This window comes from Schistocerca gregaria, chromosome 10, assembly GCF_023897955.1.
Source record: "Schistocerca gregaria isolate iqSchGreg1 chromosome 10, iqSchGreg1.2, whole genome shotgun sequence".
NCBI lineage: Eukaryota > Metazoa > Arthropoda > Insecta > Orthoptera > Acrididae > Schistocerca > Schistocerca gregaria.
The window spans coordinates 130,179,690-130,199,902 of NC_064929.1; the positions used below are offsets into that span (position 1 = coordinate 130,179,690).

The following is a 20,213-nucleotide window of genomic DNA, read 5'->3' on the forward strand; positions in this document are numbered from 1 at the left end:
AGAGTATTCCAGTCAATATTGTCAAAAGCTTTCTCTAAGTCTACAAATGCTAGAAATGTAGGTTTGCCTTTCCTTAATCTAGCTTCTAAGATAGCTCATAGCGCCCCTTGAATGCACGTGAACAGGCAAACTTTCCCCTTTCCCACCAGAGGGAGACAACAAAGCTGCGATTGCCACAGCGGCACCACCGTCAGAAACGGAGGGCGACTGCTTCGCACTGCACACTGCGGTGCGCTCTCTAAAACAGCAGTTTTTACCACAGCTCAGAGGGTTATAGAAATGTAGTGTGTATTGCAGGAAGAGTTCCCACTGCTGTAATTCAGACGAGCTGGTGTTGGTGGGAATGACACAGATGGCACACACTGTGAAGCAGTCATTAAAACGAAGAACACTGTGTTGGACAGTGTGCTCAGCAATGGGCTGGTCCAGCTACAAGGTGCTATACAAAAGTTTCGGGACTGGTGCTGCCACCTGTTGAAAACCTTACCCTGGTCCCGGCGGAGGTTCGAGTCCTCCCTCGGGCATGGGTGTGTGTGTCTGTCCTTCGGATAATTTAGGTTAAGTAGTGCGTAAGCTTAGGGACTGAAGACCTCACCTTTGGAATAATGGTCACCATCATCCTTGAAGTAGTTCCCATTTGCACGTAAACACTGATCCCAGCGCTTCTGCCACTGGTCAAATGTTTTCTGGAAGTCCTGTTCTTTGAGGGTGTTTATCACTGCCAGTAATGCTTCTCGAATACTCTCTAGAGTGTCGAACCATCTACATCTACATCCATACTCCGCAAGCCACCTGACGGTGTGTGGTGGAGGGTACCCTGAGTACCTCTATCTGTTCTCCCTTCTTTTCCAGTCTCGTATTGTACGTGGAAAGAAGGATTGTTGGTATGCTTCTGTGTGGGCTCTAATCTCTCTGATTTTATCCTCATGGTCTCTTTGTGAGATATACGTAGGAGGGAGCAATATACTGCTTGACTCTTCGGTGAAGGTATGTTCTCGAAACTTTAACAAAAGCCCGTACCGAGCTACTGAGCGTCTCTCCTGCAGAGTCTTCCACTGGAGTTTATCTATCATCTCCGTAATGCTTTCGCGATTACTAAATGATCCTGTAACGAAGCGCGCTGCTCTCCGTTGGATCTTCTCTATCTCTTCTATCAACCCTATCTGGTACGGATCCCACACTGCTGAGCAGTATTCAAGCAGTGCGCGAACAAGCGTACTGTAACCTACTTCCTTTGTTGTCGGATTGCATTTCCTTAGGATTCTTCCAATGAATCTCAGTCTGGCATCTGCTTTACCGACGATCAACTTTATATGATCATTCCATTTTAAATCACTCCTAATGCATACTTCCACATAATTTATGGAATTAACTGCTTCCAGCCTTTCAACTTGAGTTTCAGTTTTGGGAATGGCGCAAAGCTGCTAGGTGCCAAATCTGGCTAGTACAGTGGGCGGGGTACAACCACCATGTTGTTTTTTTGCTAAAAAGTCCCTGGTGAGCAAGAACGTGTGACAGGGAGTGTTGTCGTGATGCAGCAGCCAGTTCCCTTGACGGCAAAGTTCAGGCCGCCATTGCCGCACATTTTCATGGAGCCACTGCAAAATGTCACAGAAGTACGTGGAATTCACACTTGGTTGGGTGGGACGAATTTTTTGTACACAATTCCCTTGGTATCAAAGAAAACGATGATCATGCTCTTCAATTTGCTCTTCACCTGTCTCGTTTTTTTGGGTGTTTGAGCGCCCAGGCTCTTCCACTGGAACAATTGTTGTTTTGTCCCTGGGTCATAGCCGTAAATCCAGCCCTCGTCGCCGGTGATAACCCATGAAAAGAAGGTCGGATCGTCAGATCCGGCCTGACAAAGGTCCGTGCACACTTCAACACTCTGTGCCTTCTGATCGGCAGTCAACATCTTTGGCACAAATTTTGTGGCGACACAATGCATGCCCAATTAATCAGTCATTATTTGTTAACATGTCCAATAACCAATACCCACATAATCCGCAAGGTCTCAAATGGTTCGACGTCAATCCGCACGAACCAATTGTTGAAGTTTGGCAACAATGTCTGGCATTGTGCAGCTAATGGGCCTTCCAGTGTGAGCATCATCTTCGAGGTCTGTACGGCTGGCCATGAACCGAGCATGCCACTCAAACACACGCGTATGGCTCATGCTCTGTCCCCACAAACACTTGTTGAATCATTGTGAGGGTCTTCACAGCACTTTTGCCAAGATTCGCTCAGAATTTGATACACACATCCTGTGCTGTTCACAGATCCATCATAAAATCACCACACACCAAACACAGAGTATTACGGAAATCACTGTGGACACGCAACACATCCTCCCAGTTGAATGCCACTCTGCACACTGACTCATCAGATATGCAGCTCTCGCCAGCTAGCACTGCAAAGATTTACTACTCCTACTTTTCAGATGGCAGCACTAGCCTGAAAATTTTGGGATTCCACCTCATATTTCTCGGCCACAGTTTGTCAGTGAGAGAACTTGTTGGTTGCCATGGCCACGTAGAATGCAGCACAATGGTTGCAGCTTAGCTTGTAGATCACGTGACTAGTTTCACAGGTAGTCCTGCCTTTGATGGCATAGGTGATGATTGTGGCCAGACTGGAATAGATTGTGGTGGGAGGAGTATGGTACAGGTCTTGCATCTGGGTCTAGTACAGGGATATGAGCCATGAGGAAGGGGTTGGGAGCAAGAGTTGTGTAGGGATAGACGAGAATCTTGTGTAGGCTTGTTGGGTGGTGGAATACCACTCTGGGGGGGATTGGGAAGGATAATGGGTGGGATGTTCCTCACTTCAGGACACAGTCAGAGTTAGTTGAACCCCTGGAGGAGAATGTGATTCAGTTGCTCAAGTCCTGGGTGGTACCGTGTCACAAGCGGAACGCTCCTCTGTTGCCGGACTTAAGGACTTTTAGAAGTGGTGGGTGGCTGGACGTACACTACTGGCCATTAAAATTGCTACACCACGAAGATGACGTGCTACAGACGCGAAATCTGACAGAAAGTAGATGCTGTGATATGCAAATGATTAGCTTTTCAGAGCATTCACACAAGATTGGCGCCGGGTACAACACCTGCAACGTGCTGACATGAGGAAAGTTTCTAACCAATTTCTCATACACTAACAGCAGTTGACCAGCATTGCATGGTGAAATGTCATTGTGATGCCTTGTGTAAGGAGAAGAAATGCGTACCATCACGTCGAGATCCAATGACTGTTAGCAGAATATGGAATCGATGCATTCAGGAGGGTAATACGGAATGCTGTGCTGGATCCCAATGGCCTCGTATTACTAACAGTCAAGATGACAGGCATCTTATCCGCATGGCTGTAACGGATCGTGCAGCCACGTCTCGATGTTGAGTCAACAGATGGAGATGTTTGCAAGACAACAACCATGTGCACGAACAGTTCGACAAAGCTTGCAGCAGCACGGACTATCAGCTTGGAGACCATGGCTGCTGTTACCCTTGACGCTGCATCACAGACAGGAGCGCCTGTGATGGTGTATTCAACGACGAACCTGGGTGCACGAATGTCAAAACGTCATTTTTTCAGAGGAAACCAGGTTCTGTTTACCACATCATGAAGGTTGCATCCGTGATGGCGACATTGCGGTGAACGCACATTGGAAGTGTGTATTTGTCATCGCCATACTGGCCTATCACCCAGCGTGATGGTAGGGGTGCCACTGGTTACACGTCTCGGATACCTCTTGTTTGCATTGACAGCACTCTGAACAGTGGACGTTACATTTCAGATGTGTTACGACCCGTGGCTCTACCCTTTATTCGATCCCTGTGAAACCCTACATTTCAGCAGGATAATGCACGACCGCATGTTGCAGGTCTTGTGCGGGCCTTTCTGGATACAGAAAATGTTCTAATGCTGCCCTGGTCGGCACATTCTCCATATCTCTCGCCAATTGAAAACGTCTGGTCAATGGTGGCTGAGCAACTGGCTCGTCACTATACGCCACTCGCTCTCAGTGAGACTCTCGGTACATATCAAGAGGGACCAGTCATCACTGCAGATGTGGCAGTCACGGGTGGATAGGCTGTGTGGAATGAACAGCAGCTGTCGAAGTGGAGGTACTTTTATCCACCATCGTGGATCCTTCCTGCTTCCATCTGTGTCAATACAGATAAGTTTTCTTATCCCTAGCCAGAACCCAGTCCCATATACTCTTCCTGTATCTTTTTGTCGTGCCTATCTGCGACTCAGCACCTATGCTTTGTGGTGAGTAGCAACTACCCTTTTCATAATATTGTTCTAGGTAATAGATTACTAAGGCCATACATGCTACCACAGGTGTTACATGGTACTCATATTAGGATTTTCTGTTCATTATATTTCCTGCTGATTACTGCAATGTGTGCCATATTCGCAAAGGCTATCTGTGTGGTTAATGCGTGATGGCATGCTCCTCATTTTGCAGCAATGTGCATGAAAATCTGATGCTGACATTCCAGAACCACTGGATTAATGATAGAGGCCAAACACCTCGGCTTACTCTTTCCCCAGATCTCACTGCCATAGCCTTCTGGTTATGGTACGCTCAAAAGAATTGGACCATATTACTACAGTCAATTATGTACAGGCACTACGGGACTGTATCTTCAGTGAATGCCTGCACATACAATAACTATAAGTGAGCTTCAAAGATTGGATGATTCCTTAAGCTGAAATGCATTTCTATGGATGACATGCTGAGTAATCCCTATGAACAAGCTAGATCATGTTAAGCTCCTTCTATGAAGAAGTATTCAAATCTCATCAAGTATGGTATGCATTTCTGGACTTGTATTTTTGGTTTTAGTGGCTGCTACCATTTCTGAAATCTTCTTTCACACACTCTATCTCATCAAATGTCATATGTGGCACATAGGTTCTATACAGCCTGTCATCGTATCAGATACTTTGGACATTAAGACATTGCGTTCTCTGAATTTTTTTTCATTATGTTGTAGCCTGAAAACATTCCAGACTCCTGGATTACGTATTTCCATTTCACTTGTCCCAGCGCCTTATGTCTCCGTGCAGATAGCAAAAGTTGATGTTTTTGAACTGTTTAGACTAATCAAATCTATTTAAACACGATACAAAATATTATTATAGCCTGTCCTAACCTTGTCTTTGAATGTATTTTCAGAGCTGTAATCCTGGCTAAAGGATTACATCATTGCTATTACTAATACAGCGATGATATTGATCGGGAAACACCGCTGTGTCTTAAAATACATACTGCATGATCAATAAAAGAACCTGCATCTTTTCAGAATATGATTTCCAAAGTGTGACCCATTTAAAGAAGTATTGCTTCTCTACACTAATACCAGCTTTGCAATACCTACAGTAATTCACACGGTAATGCATCGCTTTATTAGTACGTCCAACAATTAGAAATTGTGCTGATGCCGAGAAAATTCATCACCATTACAAGATAATACCTTCTTCTCTCCATTTTTACTAATCGTATGGAACAAAAACCATTTAATCCAATAATGTAAGGTTGAGCAAATGCAGCCTCAAAATGAATAAGTAGCACTTTAAGCACATTTATAACTGTATTACAGCAATTTGGAAACATGTAATAATTTTTTCACACCCTTTGAAACACATTGAATTAGATTTTAAGGATATAGGTGACATAACTGGATGATTAAATTATCTGCATTTCTTAGAAGATGGCCATCACCCAAACATTTCTTGACCGCCGCAGAGGGAGAACTGCACCTTTGTGTGGTAGTTGGCATACAATATCCATGTGAGACACAAAAGGACAAGAGCATCTTACTAAAACCCTTATTGGTCTTTGTTTTTGATTTCTCATGAATATCATGGATAATGCAGGTTAAGTGCACTTTTTTGTTAACAAACAACCAATGTATGTTTTATAAGACTCTTTATTTAACTCAAACAATGTTTCAAAATGACAAGATAAGATAATCAAAACATGGCAATAAATACGTGGACTCATTTCTCACTGGATATTGTAATCATCGAAAGACACATTGGAACTTATTTCACCTCCATGACCTATGTTTGGGATGGGTAAAACAGATACAATGTTATTTTTGAGAACAACAGACAAATATTCAACAGGCGGGAATATAAATACTGATTTATTTTCAGGAATGAGCTCTTTCTGGTGAACTTCAGGAAAATTTCGTCATTAGAAATACCACAGACTTGACCTACAATTTCTTTTTGTTTCCTTTGTGCAAAATTTCACCAACACCTAGCCATTCACATCCACATCTTTCACTTGCTTTGACATTTTTTCTTTTTTATTACTTTCTTTTCATACTTTTCACCTTTTTGGTGGTAATAATTTCTGCTCCATCACAAACCTTTCTCTTTGAACTTTTAATGGTCTGAAGTTCAGTTGATTTTTTCTTAATATTTTTCAAAATAATGCATTCAAATGAAATTTGCTCTGCTGCTTTATTTATATATGGATTCGGATTATAGATTTCAACTTCTGCATCTATAGGTGCCTTATGAGGGCCAATGAATAGTTGTCCAGAAAATTTGAAGCCCTCCGACTCCAAATGTACATTCCTCTCGGTTGCGTGATCTATGGGTTCAACCTCTGATATTTTTTTCCACATTTGCAAGAAAGCTGAGTCGTAATGTTCCTCTGATATTACTTTGCTGTTGAAAGACATTATGCCAGCTTTTCTGAAGCCACTTTTGATTATGTCTGCACTGGTTTCTAACCACACCTGTCCAATTAATTTGGAAAACATCTTCTTAGGAATTTTTATTCCTGCATGCTCCCTCTGCCTTTTGACTAATTTGGTGTCCCAAGCACTTTTAAGAGACCGAAATGCAGATATGTCAAGGGGTTGTAACAGATGAGATGCCTGTGGAGGTAGCTTTAAAATCGTCATCTGCTCTTCAGTTGCTAGTGAGCAACCTCTATGGTGATATGGGATGGAATGACCATCATAAATTAGAAGAACTGGTCTTTTATACCATATATTTGATATGAAGTTTTTTTAGGCATTTGGTGAAAACGTCAGTTTCCATTCACTCATTTTTGGTGGCAGCCTATGCAGCACTGGGATGACCAGTTTCCCCTGGTGCAATCCATTCGTTCCATATAATTACTCTTACCCTTGAAGACAATTAAAGGGGGAAACTTTTCCCCAGAAGCACTACAAGCCATTAATATGGTTGTATTTTCTCGCCCTGGCCCACTTACTGTCTTTGTAGATGGTTTGCCAATTCTTCCTACTACTTTTGTTTCTGGAGAGTCTGAGCAAAAGCCAGATTCATATACCGGTAAATTGAATATCACGTCTGGTTTATCAAGAAGTTCTAAGCTGGAAAGAGTAGATTCAAGAAGGATGAAATTATCATGAATTATGACAGGATCCAATACTTTCATTCGAGCCACTTCTACACTTTGGGGTTTTTTAATAGAAAGATGTTGCGCTTTCTGGAATTTATGAACCAGTATTTTCCTGGTCGGCTATGTTTAAATTGGGTTTTTATTCCAGTCTTTGTAACAAATTCTCCCACAAGGTCTAGCACCTCACCACGCGAGAACCCAAAACCCCATTTTTCCATTGTACAAAGTGTAATGACAATATTTGTTTCTATTTCAGAAGATATGTTCGGTGGATGACCAAAAGTGGAGCTCTTTTACCCTCTTCTCTCTTTCAAACGACCTTTTAGAGTTGTCAAAGGAATGTTGTACATTCTACTCGTTTTTTTTATTGTCAGAGTTCCAGTTTTTATTTTATTCGAACTGACACGGCTTGATAACTGAAATGTTTTATTCATGTATGCCACCGCAAAAGACTCAGAGAACATTTATGGAACGTGCAGTAGAAGAAATTGTAAATATTAGTGGAACCAGGGACATTGCTGTTGCACTTGATGGGACATGTCAATGTTGAGGACATCATTCCTTGAATGGTGTTGTAAGTGCTACTTCTTTGGAGAACCAAAAAGTTGTTGATGTTGAGTGCTTATCTAAGTACTGCCACACATGCCATGGTAACACTGAAGGAAATACTGAACATGAGTGTTCTAAGAATTATGATGGTTACAGTGGATGTATGGAGTGTGATGGCAGCTCTAAAAATATTTCAGAGGTCAGTGCCCATTTATAGCATTAGATATACAAAGTACGTAGGCTTTGAGGATGCTAAAGCTTTCAATAAAATAAATGAGTTCGATGTTTATGGTGTTGCCTTGGTAACAAAACTTGAGTGTTGTGGACACGTGCGAAAGAGGATGGGAGCTAGATTGAGGAAGTAACGAAGAAAAATGAAAGGGAAGTTGCTATCTGATGGATAATCTCCGCCTGGTAGAGGCAGATTGACAGAAACTGAAATAGACCTCCTTCAGAGTTATTATGGACTGGCCATTTGAGCCTGTTATGAATGAAATAAAACTGGTTTTTAGAGACCTGAGTGACCCTGTTTTGTTTAGTAAATGTGTTCATGGGGGCACTCAGAGTACAAATGAAAGTTTAAACCATTGCATACGGGAAAGATTACCCAAGAATGTTTTTGTAGGACTAAGTATATTAAAACTTGGTGTACTAGATGCAATGATATGTTTCAATGATGGAGTGACGGGAAGGTTGCAAGTCCTGAGAAATTTAGGCATAAAATGTGGCCCTAATATGGTAGATCAATTGTTTGCATGTGACAGACAATGGGTGCATGAAGCTGAAAGATTCGCTCTTCAAGTTACCAAAGAAGCAAGAAATGTAAAAAGGAATGCCAAGAGGAAGCTTGAAGATGAAGAAATTCTGCAGGATGAAGACTATGCTTCAGGAATGTTCCGAGGCAAAGTTTAATGGACTCATATCTTCATTCACAATTACCCACAAGTTGTATTTTTCAGAATTCAGGCAGAAATATTTCCTAGAGTTTATAAAGCATTGCTCTAATTTTTTTCCTGTAGCTTGCAGTAGTCCATACTTATGAAGCACACCTAACTTTATTGCAGAATCAACTAAATTATAGAAAAATAACATTTTTATTAGGAAAAAACTATAAAAATTGAAATGTAAGATGTGATATTTTTTCCTTCTAATATACATAATAGGTGGAATTAATAGGTCTTCTACCTCAGCCATCATGTCATGCATATCTGGTAAAAATTTGGTCTCCTTCAAATGTATAACATTGCAATTAAATGGTACCTCAATTTGACGAAGCACATTTTGGGGAAAAATGCATCAATTTCTTTGTAATTTTTTTAATAATCCTAAAAGCAGGTTCAAAAATATTCAAAATACTTTTAATTTGTTTAGAAGGTGTGCTGCATTATCTGATATAAACAAAAAATCTGTAAAACATACACATTATAAACTGTGCCTTAAAGAAATTTGTGTTGATTTTTACATAATATTGAGCTGGAAAAGTACCCTGTATCCTTAACAATAATTCCCACAAATGTGACGTGATTTTGACACCACTCGCAATACCTATGACCCCATGGTCGGCTATCGACTTTCTGAGAAGGAAGGATACGAATATTACTTTTGCTCCTCGATTCACTCGTAGCACTCTAAGTAGTACTTCTAGGTTCCTGCCTAACCACACCCTCGGAAAACGCCATACATTTGTAAATAAAAAGCGAAATATTTGTGACAAGGAAGAACATGTACGTTCATGCTCTTTGTTTCAGTTGCACAAATTAAACTGTCCTCTTAGCTTGCTGTCTAACCACACACTCGAAAGGCGGCACATATTCGATAATAAAGAGCCAAATATTTGTGAGAGGGAAGAATATGAATTGCATTGTTGCTCTTTCAGTCGTAGCAGTTTAAACTGTCTTAAATTCCTGCCTAACCATATTTGGAAATCGCTAAATATTTATATCGTCCCTTGTTTTCAGATCAGACTGAATGTAAATATCCAGTAATGCTGAACATACTTGTATTACATTCATAATAAAGTATCAGAACATGTTAACAATGATAACATAAAAAACAATTTCATGTAGCAGGCCAGACACCGACATTTTGCAAGGCTCCGAGAAGCCTGACATTACTCATTACGCTACCACCTAAGCAAATAATATTTAACTCATGTCTTGAGGGCTTGTTCCGTTGATAGTGGTGATATGTTCGTGATAAATTTGCAATGCTGTGCATTGAAATGGCATACTGCAAATTATAAAAGAACTGTGTTTTGCATACCAATCTCCATCGTTCACGGTTATTTCAATGTCCTTCTTCAAGACCTCTCGCCGCCATTGCTTCGTTGACGTCGTCTTTCGAGTCTCTCGCAGGTCTACCGCGCTTTCTTCTTTGATGTGGAGTCCATTGCCACACACGTTTTGGCCATCTTATGTCTGACATACTATGTAAGTGACCATACCAGAGTAGGCGCTTCCTTTCTATGTAGTCTAGGATTACGCTTTCGACATTCATAACCTCTCAGAGAATAGCATTTCCCAGGTTCTTAAAATTATTAAACTCTTTAACAGTATCAGCACAGAGTTGTAAGTTGTTAACAGCATTTTGTCCCACTTTCAGATATTCTGTTTTAGATACGTTTATGACAAGACCCCATTTTTAATATTCTTCTTCTAACCTGCGGAACACGTAATTTTCATCTTCCTTATCTCCACTAATACTTTGTCGTCAGCAAAAAATAAAGTGAACAAGATCTCATCGTCTATGGGGATACCCATTCTTCCGCATTTCCTTTTCCATGATTTTAGTGCTTCCTCTAGGTACATCTTAAAGGGTGTAGGGGCGAGTGTGCATCACTGGCGTAGTCCCTTTGTCACCTCAAACTCTTGAGATAGTTGATTTCTCATTTTCACCATTCCCGTACAACCTTGTTGGAGGAGTCTAACAGCTTTCACATAGTTCGGCAACAGGCCATTATCAATTAGACTTCTCCATAGCTTATTCTGTGGAACTGTGTCATAAGCTTTCTGGAGGTGTACAAAGACAAGGTGGGTTGTAAGTTTTTGAGGGTAAATACTACATCAGTACCGGAGCGACCAGATCCGAGTCTATTTTGTTCTTCACATTCAGTTATTTCTTCTTCTATCCCCTTTTTTAGGATACGGCCATAGATGGCACAATTTCTCCTGTTGCCCTTCTTAAATATTGGTGTAATTGTAACCTTTTTCCACTCCTTTGGGGCTTCGTTACCTCCAAGGCATTTGTCAAAAATCGCTGCCAATATCTCAAAGAGTCCTGACTGTGCTGCTTTAACCAGTTCTATATAAATTAATCCTGGACCTGGCGATTTTCTGTTTGCATGGCATTTATCGCATTTTGGACTACTTCGGAGTTATCGGTTTTCGTTCTTAATTTGTAAATTATTGGCGATAATAACACACTCTTAAGAGAGCATTCTTATATGAAGGCATTAACCGTCAATAAATTATTACGTAACATTTTATTACAGCAATAGTTATAATAAATAATCCCAAGACTGACGTGTTTTTTACGTCCCCCGAACACGCGGATAACATTTTATGTGAGGCCCTTATCGAATGTTAACGAAAGTCGATAGCTGATCATGCGGTCGTCGATATTGTGTTGATGTTAAAATGACGTCATGTTTGCGGGAATTCGAGGCTTTCGCGAAAGACTGATAGGTCTCGTGCAGGACTTGTTGTGAAAAGAACTGTGACGCTGTGAGGAAGCGTTATGCGTTGTAAACCCGAGGCCAGCCGTGGCAACCGATAGGCATCAAGATTTGCTGACCCCGTACACATGGCTTGTTTTGTTTTGTTTACATCGTAATCTGTCATCTCTCGCGAGTGTGTACATCGTTGCAACAGGTTTGATTTGCTTACTTGACAGCTTTATGTAGAGAAGGTAATAAAATAAGTCTGTGGTGAATTCATTTTGTCAATTAAGTAATTTAGGTCTAGCTGGTTCCTTCCTGCTTGCTGTACATGTTTTTAGTTGCTCTACTGTGTCCATATAATTCCTTGTGGGTTGCATGCAACATTTTTAGATTTTCCTCGTTGGCTGAAATGTTATTTTGTTCAATGTGCAAGCAGAAACGCAGTAATGTTTTTTTCCATTTGTGTATATAGGCCCCTATGTTCCTTGTAATGCTAGAGGAAATGTCTTTCCGTTTGCCATATATAATTTTTTTACAGCTACCACACGTAATTGGATGCACGGCTGAACTGGTAAACTTGTTTAAAGTTTACACATGGTGGAGACGAAACTTTGGATTATATGTCGACTTAAAGGCATTTTTAACACATTTTTTCGAAGTATTTGCTCAGTTTTATGTGCTGTAGGTCTACTACATTTCATACTACGTTCTTTTATTTCATTGTAATTAGTTGTGTGTGCTACAACTTGGCTATAATATTTGTTTGTTGCGTAGGCCCTATACATTTTACTATGTATGGATGAAAACCATTCTCGTTATTACTAGTCTAGTAAATCGTATGAACGTTTAAAAAACATTTCAATGTCGAACATTGTGAAATAATTGCACATAGTCATATCATAACATCTATTTCGTCTTGTCAATTTTCACACCTGTACTACATGTACCGTAGGTTAAACAGTTGAATAGAATTTTGACTTCTAATGTATTTCACATAAAACAAGTGAATATCGTATTTATTATGTGTTATCATAAAAACTGTACCTTTTAGTACATACTGAAACAGTAATTTTAACCTAAACTGGCTTTCATGTAATAATTCTCAGGGTAGAAATTATGGTGAAGGAAGTTTCGTGGCACAGTGAATGTGCATTTACGGTGTTCGCAGCTTTTGCACTGCATGCTGATGTAATGGAGATAGGAAGTCAGCACGGATAGTCAAGAGTCAAATTTAAGTTGTTATTGAGACAGTAATTTCTTATTGTTATTTAATAAAGTTAGTTAGTATTTATTTCAGTTAGGTTAGAAGTGAATTGCATCATCAATTTTTTACTACAAAATTCGGTAACAACACACAAAAATAGGCTATTACAATGACGAATGTATATCTTGGGGTTGGTTACAGGTCAGTGTGTATTGTGTTGAGATTAGTTGGCTTTGCCAATTTGCAGGCCACATTATCATCTACCACCTTAACTTAGGCTTTGGGCTATACCATTGTTAAGTCTTGTCAGCAAATCTACTTTTATTTCCTTCAAATTCCTTGCCCTCATCAGTTCAAAACTGATGTGGGAAGCATATTAAATCAATTTGTGTCTTCTGCCTAAACTAATAGGTTCAGTGATTCTCATTGTTTTCACCTAGTCGGCTACAACCAATGTTAGCAAATTATTGACATCACAAAACTTAAAAGCTGCTGACACTGCAAGTACACTTTAGCCAAAGAATGTGGTATATCTTCTAGTTAAACAATTTTGCTCCTTGCCATCACATACAAACAACAACATTCAACTAAGAAGCTACGAGCTTAACAAAGCTTAGAATAATTTGAGATGCATACTGAGGTTTCGTCGCAATAATCTGCCAACTTCTAAAACAATGAAAGAACATCTCCTTCAGGAAGCGTGTAAAAAAAGGTAATTACAGCAGGTGTAGTGTTCTGCCTTCTTAACAATATACTTGCCAAATTTGAACCAGTAGATCAAAAGGAAAGCAATAGCTTTGTAAATGTTTCCTCTTCTTGTGTTCTACTGAATATTTGCTGTGCGTCCTCCATTGGCAGCCCAATACTCGCCTCATCACATGGGTGTTCCTTAAAGAAGATTGCTAACCTCATATACAGTGTTCCACTTGCAATAAACTATCACCCTCATGTAGCTTTTCAATATATAGGGATGGGTACCTGCCATGTGACCAACAGAATTATTCAAACCCTTGTCATGATAACTAACCTGTTTATAGAAGGAATGGGTGTTAAGGTAAATTTTCCTATGGACTGTTAGAAGTCTCCAGTTTCCGACTTGAGGGATCTCATTAATTACTTCTCAACTTTGAAACCCAGACAAGGCTACAGAGCATCCCTGAAAATCACCTCTGTGTATTATAATATGATTGTGAAAATAAGTTAAGCTGAGTCATTTCCATCATTAGAAATGAAAAATGTCATGGGCCTTACTTGTTCAGAGAGACTTTTCTGGAAGTAATGGGAATCTCTGGTAAATTGTATAGACTGGAAAAGTCAAGTATATGTCGGGGGATCCAGATATCCCAAAGAGACTCTTGAGACGCTGTTGTGAGAGTTGAACTATTTGTTGACAGAAAAGGATGTTACAAATCGTTCTTTAGATTCTGTTCTGGAAACAGTTGGCAGTGTTGTAACATGGGGAGGGGCGAAAATAGTTAAATATAAACCGTAATGTGTTAAAAAAATTAAAGGTAACTTAAGATTAATTGACAAATTTTCAATCTGTTGTATTTTTCACTGAGAAAGGGTATTGTATTTGTAAAGTAAATGACATATTCCTTATCATAGCAACAAAGTAACTGTTTAATCAGTGTGGGAAGAAGAGTAACCAGGAAATAGTTGGTTACAGAATAGGTACTGATTTTAGAAAGATCATGAGACTGCAACCTGTTGGGCAGGGCTTCTCAAACATGATTGTGATCCCTATGCCTGACACATGAAAGTTTTGTGGTTCACTTAATGATCATGATAAACTGTTTCTCATAAATTTTATTCGTAACTTTCGCTTTTGATGACAGTGTTAAAATTGTGTGTTCTGCAGCAAAAGTTGAACAATAACCAGTTACTGACTGTAGCCATTATTTACTGTTTTTTCATATTTTGCACCTCAGTCAGTCATTAGTGATAAAAAGATTCAATTTCGTCTTTTGTGGCACTTTTCCACTTTCCTGCCACTAATTTTTGCTATGTTTAATTGTTGGAATATGAGGAACGAAAATACGGAAGAGTCTGATCCCGCCCGTCTGATTTGACCCATAACGTCACAATTATGGTGGAAACGACCATAAACCACGATTCCAATAGGGCACATATAATGTAGTTGTGTACATATTATGAGTCTGTGTGTGCTTGCGTATGCTTGCCTTCTTTAGGAGAAGGCCTTTCAGCTGTTTTGGATCCCCAGAGGGCTTACAGTTCTTTTGTGAGTTCTTGCGGGGCTCACATGGGGTGGCAAGCTATTGTGGCCCATTCTTCTCTCCTGGTCTGATTTTCCTTTCTTATGCCCCCCCTCCGTGTCTGCACTCCTCCTCTTCTGCCCCCTCCTTCCCTTCTCTCAATATTCTTGCTTATGTCAACTTGGCTGTCCACTTGGTCTCATGTATTCGTTCTGGTTGTTGTTCCCCTTGGCTTTTCCTTTCCATCATTCCTTTGTGGTCTCCCTTTGGGGTTTGACCACTACTTCTAAATTCTCTCTCCACAGTGTGAACCATCTGGGGAAGAACCCCTTCCTTAGCACCTACGGTGCAGATTTTTCTCCCTTCCCTCCCCTCTCCTATTCCTCTTCCTTCCTCACTCTGCTATGTCACCAGCACGTGTAGCCAGTTTGTGTCATGAGGCTATTATAAACCATCTGGCTGAGCCCCTGACGACACGGGGATCACACTTCTGATGCCTAAGCTGTTTCATCCCTAGGTGTGGTTGCGTGTCATTCCATAGCATCGGAATTCCCGGCAACGGCCGCCATGCCGGGCGGCTCTTGCTATGGTGGTGGGACAGACCCCGATCGGAGTGGGTGGTATCGGGGCAGGTGCTTTGCATATGAAACATATTGTACTCCAAAAAACTGGTCATTCTCCTATTCTCTAAATTGATCACTTAATGCTGCTTCTCGTGACCCTTTGGGATTTCCCTTCTCTGGCTACACCCTGAGAGGAGGCCCGGGCTCACCAGCCTGGGGTGGAACATTTGCTCTGCTTCCTGGTCTGGACTAGGACTGGCAAGGACACTTTCACCACCACAGAGCCATAATTTTTTTGTAGAAAATATTGAAGAAAAGTATGGCAAAGTGGAGTCGCTCAGTAAGATGCAGTTAGGTTCGCTGTCGATCAAAGTTTCTTCTGCCTCCCAGTCTGCAGCCCTTTGTGTGTGTGTGTGTGTGTGTGTGTGTGTGTGTGTCTTGGCAACATCCTGATGTCCATTACTACTCACCAGTTTTTGAATATGGTTCAGGCAGTAATTCTTCATAGGGACCTCATCCTTCAAACTGATGAGAAACTCTGGGGCAATCTGGAATGACACGGCACTCGTTTTGTTCAGCGTGTTCAGAAATGTCATCATAAAGACATTGTTAGTACACCGATGCCCCTTCCCACTTCGGAAACAGTTGCCATCTGGGCTCACTCATACTCAGTGGTCACAGTTTTCAATCTCTCTCACCCACCTATAGCCTGCTGATCTAGCTGCCCTCCTTCAACAACTTCCCTCTCCCTTCCTCCTTGGGGATTTTAGTGCCAATCACCTTTTGTGGGACAGTGGTTTTTCATCTAGTCGGGGGCTCCTCATCGATCAGTTTCTTGGGAACCATGACAAGTGCCTTCTTAATGATATTACCCCTACTCTTTTTAATGCTCTGTGTGGCACTTTCTTCTGTTATTGATCTTGTGCTCACTTCTCCCGCCCTTCTTACTTTGTTACACTTATCACCACACAATGACCTCTGTGATTCTCTCATTCCCTTCTCACCTTCTTGCGGTCAGGTTACCCCACTGGGCTCTCCATTGTGGTGATAGGCCTCTATATACCTCCCAGATCGTGTTTACACCTTTATCAGATTGTATCAACGAAGTCATTCGTGATCTGTGTGATAAGATAATTTATGCTCCTGGCATCACCGTTCCTCCCTTGACAGGCCCCGTTTGCCATCAGCCAGTTCCGTGACGAAACCCAGCCATTGCCACGGCATCTGTGACCATTGTCGTGCCGTGTGACATCTTGAGTGACACTCCTCCTCTGCCGGTCTTATTACCTTTAAGCATCTTTGCGCCAAAGCCCATTACTTAGTAAAACGGAGTGAGCGAGTGTGTCAGGAATGCCATATTTCCTCCTGAGGTCTTCGTGTGCTTTCATAACGGATATGGGCTACACTCCACACCCCCAGAGGTTGTGAGTGGTAGCGTTCTATTCTGGACCTTGGCATTCTAGGTGGCCTTCATACGCACCCATTAGTTCTAATGGAACATCTTGTGACCCAATTTGTTATGGCATTGGCATCAACCTTCAATCCAGCTATGTTCCTCATCTGTAAACAGCAGGCTGAAGCTTCCCACTTACATCTTATCCCTTGTCAGATGGAATCTGACAGTGAAACTTTTACTAAATCGAAACTTCTGGCCCTGTCTTCTTTTCACAATTTAGCCCCTGAACCCGATTCCATTCGCAACCAGTTTTTTCAGTACCTCACTCCTCATGGTGTTTATCTGTATTTGCCTCAGAGGCATTTTCCTCTCTCTTAATGGAGAGACAGTATTGTTTCCCATCCTTAAACCGCTCATGGGTTTGTTAATCAAACGGATAGTGGCTTGTCAGCCCAGTTGTGTCCTCAAATCTCGGGACCTTTTATCTACCTACCAGTGTAGCTTTTGGGAGGGACGATCTCCAATCGCTCAGCTGCTTGGATTGGAAACTGCAGATTGGCAGGACTTTTCTCAGCAGGACCATCTTTCCGCAATTTCCTTCGATCTTCATGAGGAGTACTGTCACATCCTACATATGCTCCATGATTGTGGTCTTCAGGGACCCGGACCCCTCCCGATTTTCATTTGCCAATTCTTGTCCGTGCGCTTATTCAGAGTTCAGGTTGTCACCGTATTAAGTGTTCTTCTTGTCATCGCTATTAATGGACTTGGACTTGTGCATATTTCAAAGTGTGTGTGTGTGTGTGTGTGTGTGTGTGTGTGTGTGTGTGTTGGGGGGGGGGGGGGGGTGTTTCCGTGAAATCTGAAGAAAAAAGTTCAAATGTATGTAAAGTGTTCCTTTGGTTGTTCTCCCTTCTCATTCATTTCAACTGGAAACTTCCCTTGTTGTGAAGGCGATGGAGAAACTGCAGCCTTCTTCAATGATCCTGACTTTGACCACCGATGTTAGAAGTAATAAACTGGTCAAAAATCGACTTATGAAACAGGTAGTGCACTGACAAGGCAAGTTTAACATTTGAAGATGCCTGGGGCCGCATACGTGCCAGTGAGCTCTGTGATTGGTCGACAAAGCTCACTCTGCGCATGCATAAAAGGTTTCAGCGCATCTAGCGCTGTGAGCCAGCGCACAAACGATCCCCTTATTGTTGCTGAACAATCGATCAGAGAAGCCCCATTCTCCGGCACTAAACTGTGTATACGTTCTCATTTAAGAACCGCAAAGGCTGCTTGGGAATATGACCTGAAGTAAAAGTATCCCGTGTTTTTCACAAGGAAAAAAAAGTGATGAATTTTATTTTCACATTTTTATTCAATAATTTTACTCATTGTTTTACATGATTTGGTGAAAGGTGGCCGCGGACCCCCTGGAAAGAGCTGGCGGACCCCTAAGGGGTCCGCAGGCCACACGTTGGGAAGCCCTGCTCTAGAGGGTATGAACGTCCAATCTAGGAACTGGAGAGAAAGGAACCGGCTAACGTTCCCCCTGACCTCCCCAGTAAATCACTGTCTCCAAGGGAGCAAGAACAGAATAACCATCGCTAACCAATGGCTTCCACAGGGACTTCTGTTTTGCAGTGGAACTTAAATGCATATCGCTCACATTTGGAAGAATTGTAGGTACTGGTCTGGGAGAAACCTTTCTGCGTACAAGAAACGCATATTAGTCACCGACACATCTGCATTACGGGGCTACCACGCATACAGGAATGACAATACAACTGGAGGCAAGGCTAAAGGTTGAGGGACAGTTTTCCTCGACGACAGATGCCACTTCTCTCCTGTTCCCTCTTACCACGACCGTGCAAGCAATTGCTAGGAAATTTCTCACACCATTTAATATCACAGTGTGTTCTTTATATCTGCCCCCTAATAATGCTTTTGATGCAAACACACTGATGGAACTCTTCCGTGCATTCCCATGCCCATTCCTCCTTTTGGGGGGACCAATGCACACAGTGTGCTGTGGAACTCGGATACAACTTGCTACAGGAGTCGGATGATAGTGACTCATCCATTCTTAGATTATCTGCCTTCTAAATGTGGCTCAGAAGACACACACTTCCACAGCTACAGGTTTTTTTCAGCCATTGTCCTTTGTTCTCCAGCTATTGCCGATTCAGTTCAGTGGAAAGTGGCTCCAGATTTACAGTCTAGCGACTACTTCGCAGTGTAAATCCGACTGCCGACTAGGACGCTGGTGAAAAGGAGACTATGCAGATGGATGATAAAAGGGCAAGTTGATTACAGTGTAGTCAACAGGCTCCTTTTTGAACAAAAGGGCTATGCACAAGAGGTGGTGGCCCATATCACTTGTGAGATCCAGCAGACTGCCGCAGAGTCCGTACCCAGGTCTAGTAACCATATCAGGTGATGCCCTGTACCTTGGTGGAATGTTGACTGTCAATTGGCAATCAGGGCCAGACGAACAGCTCTGTGAACTTCAAGCACTGTCCAACTACAGAAAATATTCGTGTCTTCGGATCTGCGAGAGCACATGTGGGATGAGTGATAAAAGAACGGAATAGGGCTTCCTGGAGGGAATACACAACTTCCATTAATCTGTCCACTTCCACTGTACAAGTTTTGGAATCTCGAGTGACCGGATGGATTTTAGGTCCTGCTTTAAAGGTGTTCTGTAGGACTTCAGAGATGAGGAAACTCAATTTCTCTTCGATTAATGAGGAAGAATAAAACTTTCTGTTCTTTATGTGGGAATTTGAATCAGCTTTGTCTGCAGCCAGAGACACTGCTCCAAGACCTGTTGAGATCCATTATGCCATGAGCGCTGAAGCAAAAGGACAGCTCCTCTCTTGTTTCAATCAGATCTGGTTTCATGGTCAGTACCCAACAGCTGGAAAGGAGGCAATATTAATTCCATTCTGGAAACAAGGCAAGGACCGTAGCTTCCCTAACAGTTACTGGAGTGACACCCTTACCAGTTATACGGGTAAGACTCTTGAACGCGTGTTCATCTTCTGTCTTGTCAGACTGCTTGAATCCCAAAGTCACCTGAAACACTCCCTGTGTGGTTTCAGGTGCTGCCATTCCACCTTCCTTGACAACATAATTCTACTAGAGATGTTGAGACAGGCGTCCTTGTTATGCTGAAACAATCTGATTTGTGTGTGATTTCACCTTGAAGATACAACATCCTTCGCCAACTTCACGAATGGG

At 41.7% G+C, this 20,213-nt stretch overlaps 2 protein-coding genes across 8 annotated transcripts in view; one reads left to right on the forward strand and one right to left on the reverse strand.

Annotated features, from left to right (window-relative positions):
• Positions 1–10,291, reverse strand: part of LOC126293192 (uncharacterized) — a 70,907-nt gene extending 60,616 nt beyond the window's left edge. For 2 of the 3 annotated variants that reach the window (XR_007552250.1, XR_007552249.1), the window contains exon 1: positions 10,205–10,291. Coding sequence is in view for 1 of the 3 variants with exons in the window: in XM_049986309.1 (XP_049842266.1) it covers positions 10,205–10,214 (10 nt within the window). In the remaining 2 variants the exon portion in view is untranslated. The remainder of the gene's footprint in view (positions 1–10,204) is intronic. The other variant, XM_049986309.1, reaches the window with a different exon arrangement.
• The window catches only part of LOC126293188 (S-phase kinase-associated protein 2-like), a 114,544-nt gene continuing 104,559 nt past the window's right edge, over positions 10,229–20,213 (forward strand). For 2 of the 5 annotated variants that reach the window (XM_049986302.1, XM_049986306.1), the window contains exon 1: positions 11,578–11,811. The gene's annotated coding sequence lies outside the window, so the exon portion shown is untranslated. Of the gene's footprint in view, positions 10,372–11,577; positions 11,849–13,286; positions 13,517–20,213 lie in introns of those variants that run through there. The other 3 variants (XM_049986304.1, XM_049986303.1, XM_049986305.1) reach the window with 3 other exon arrangements.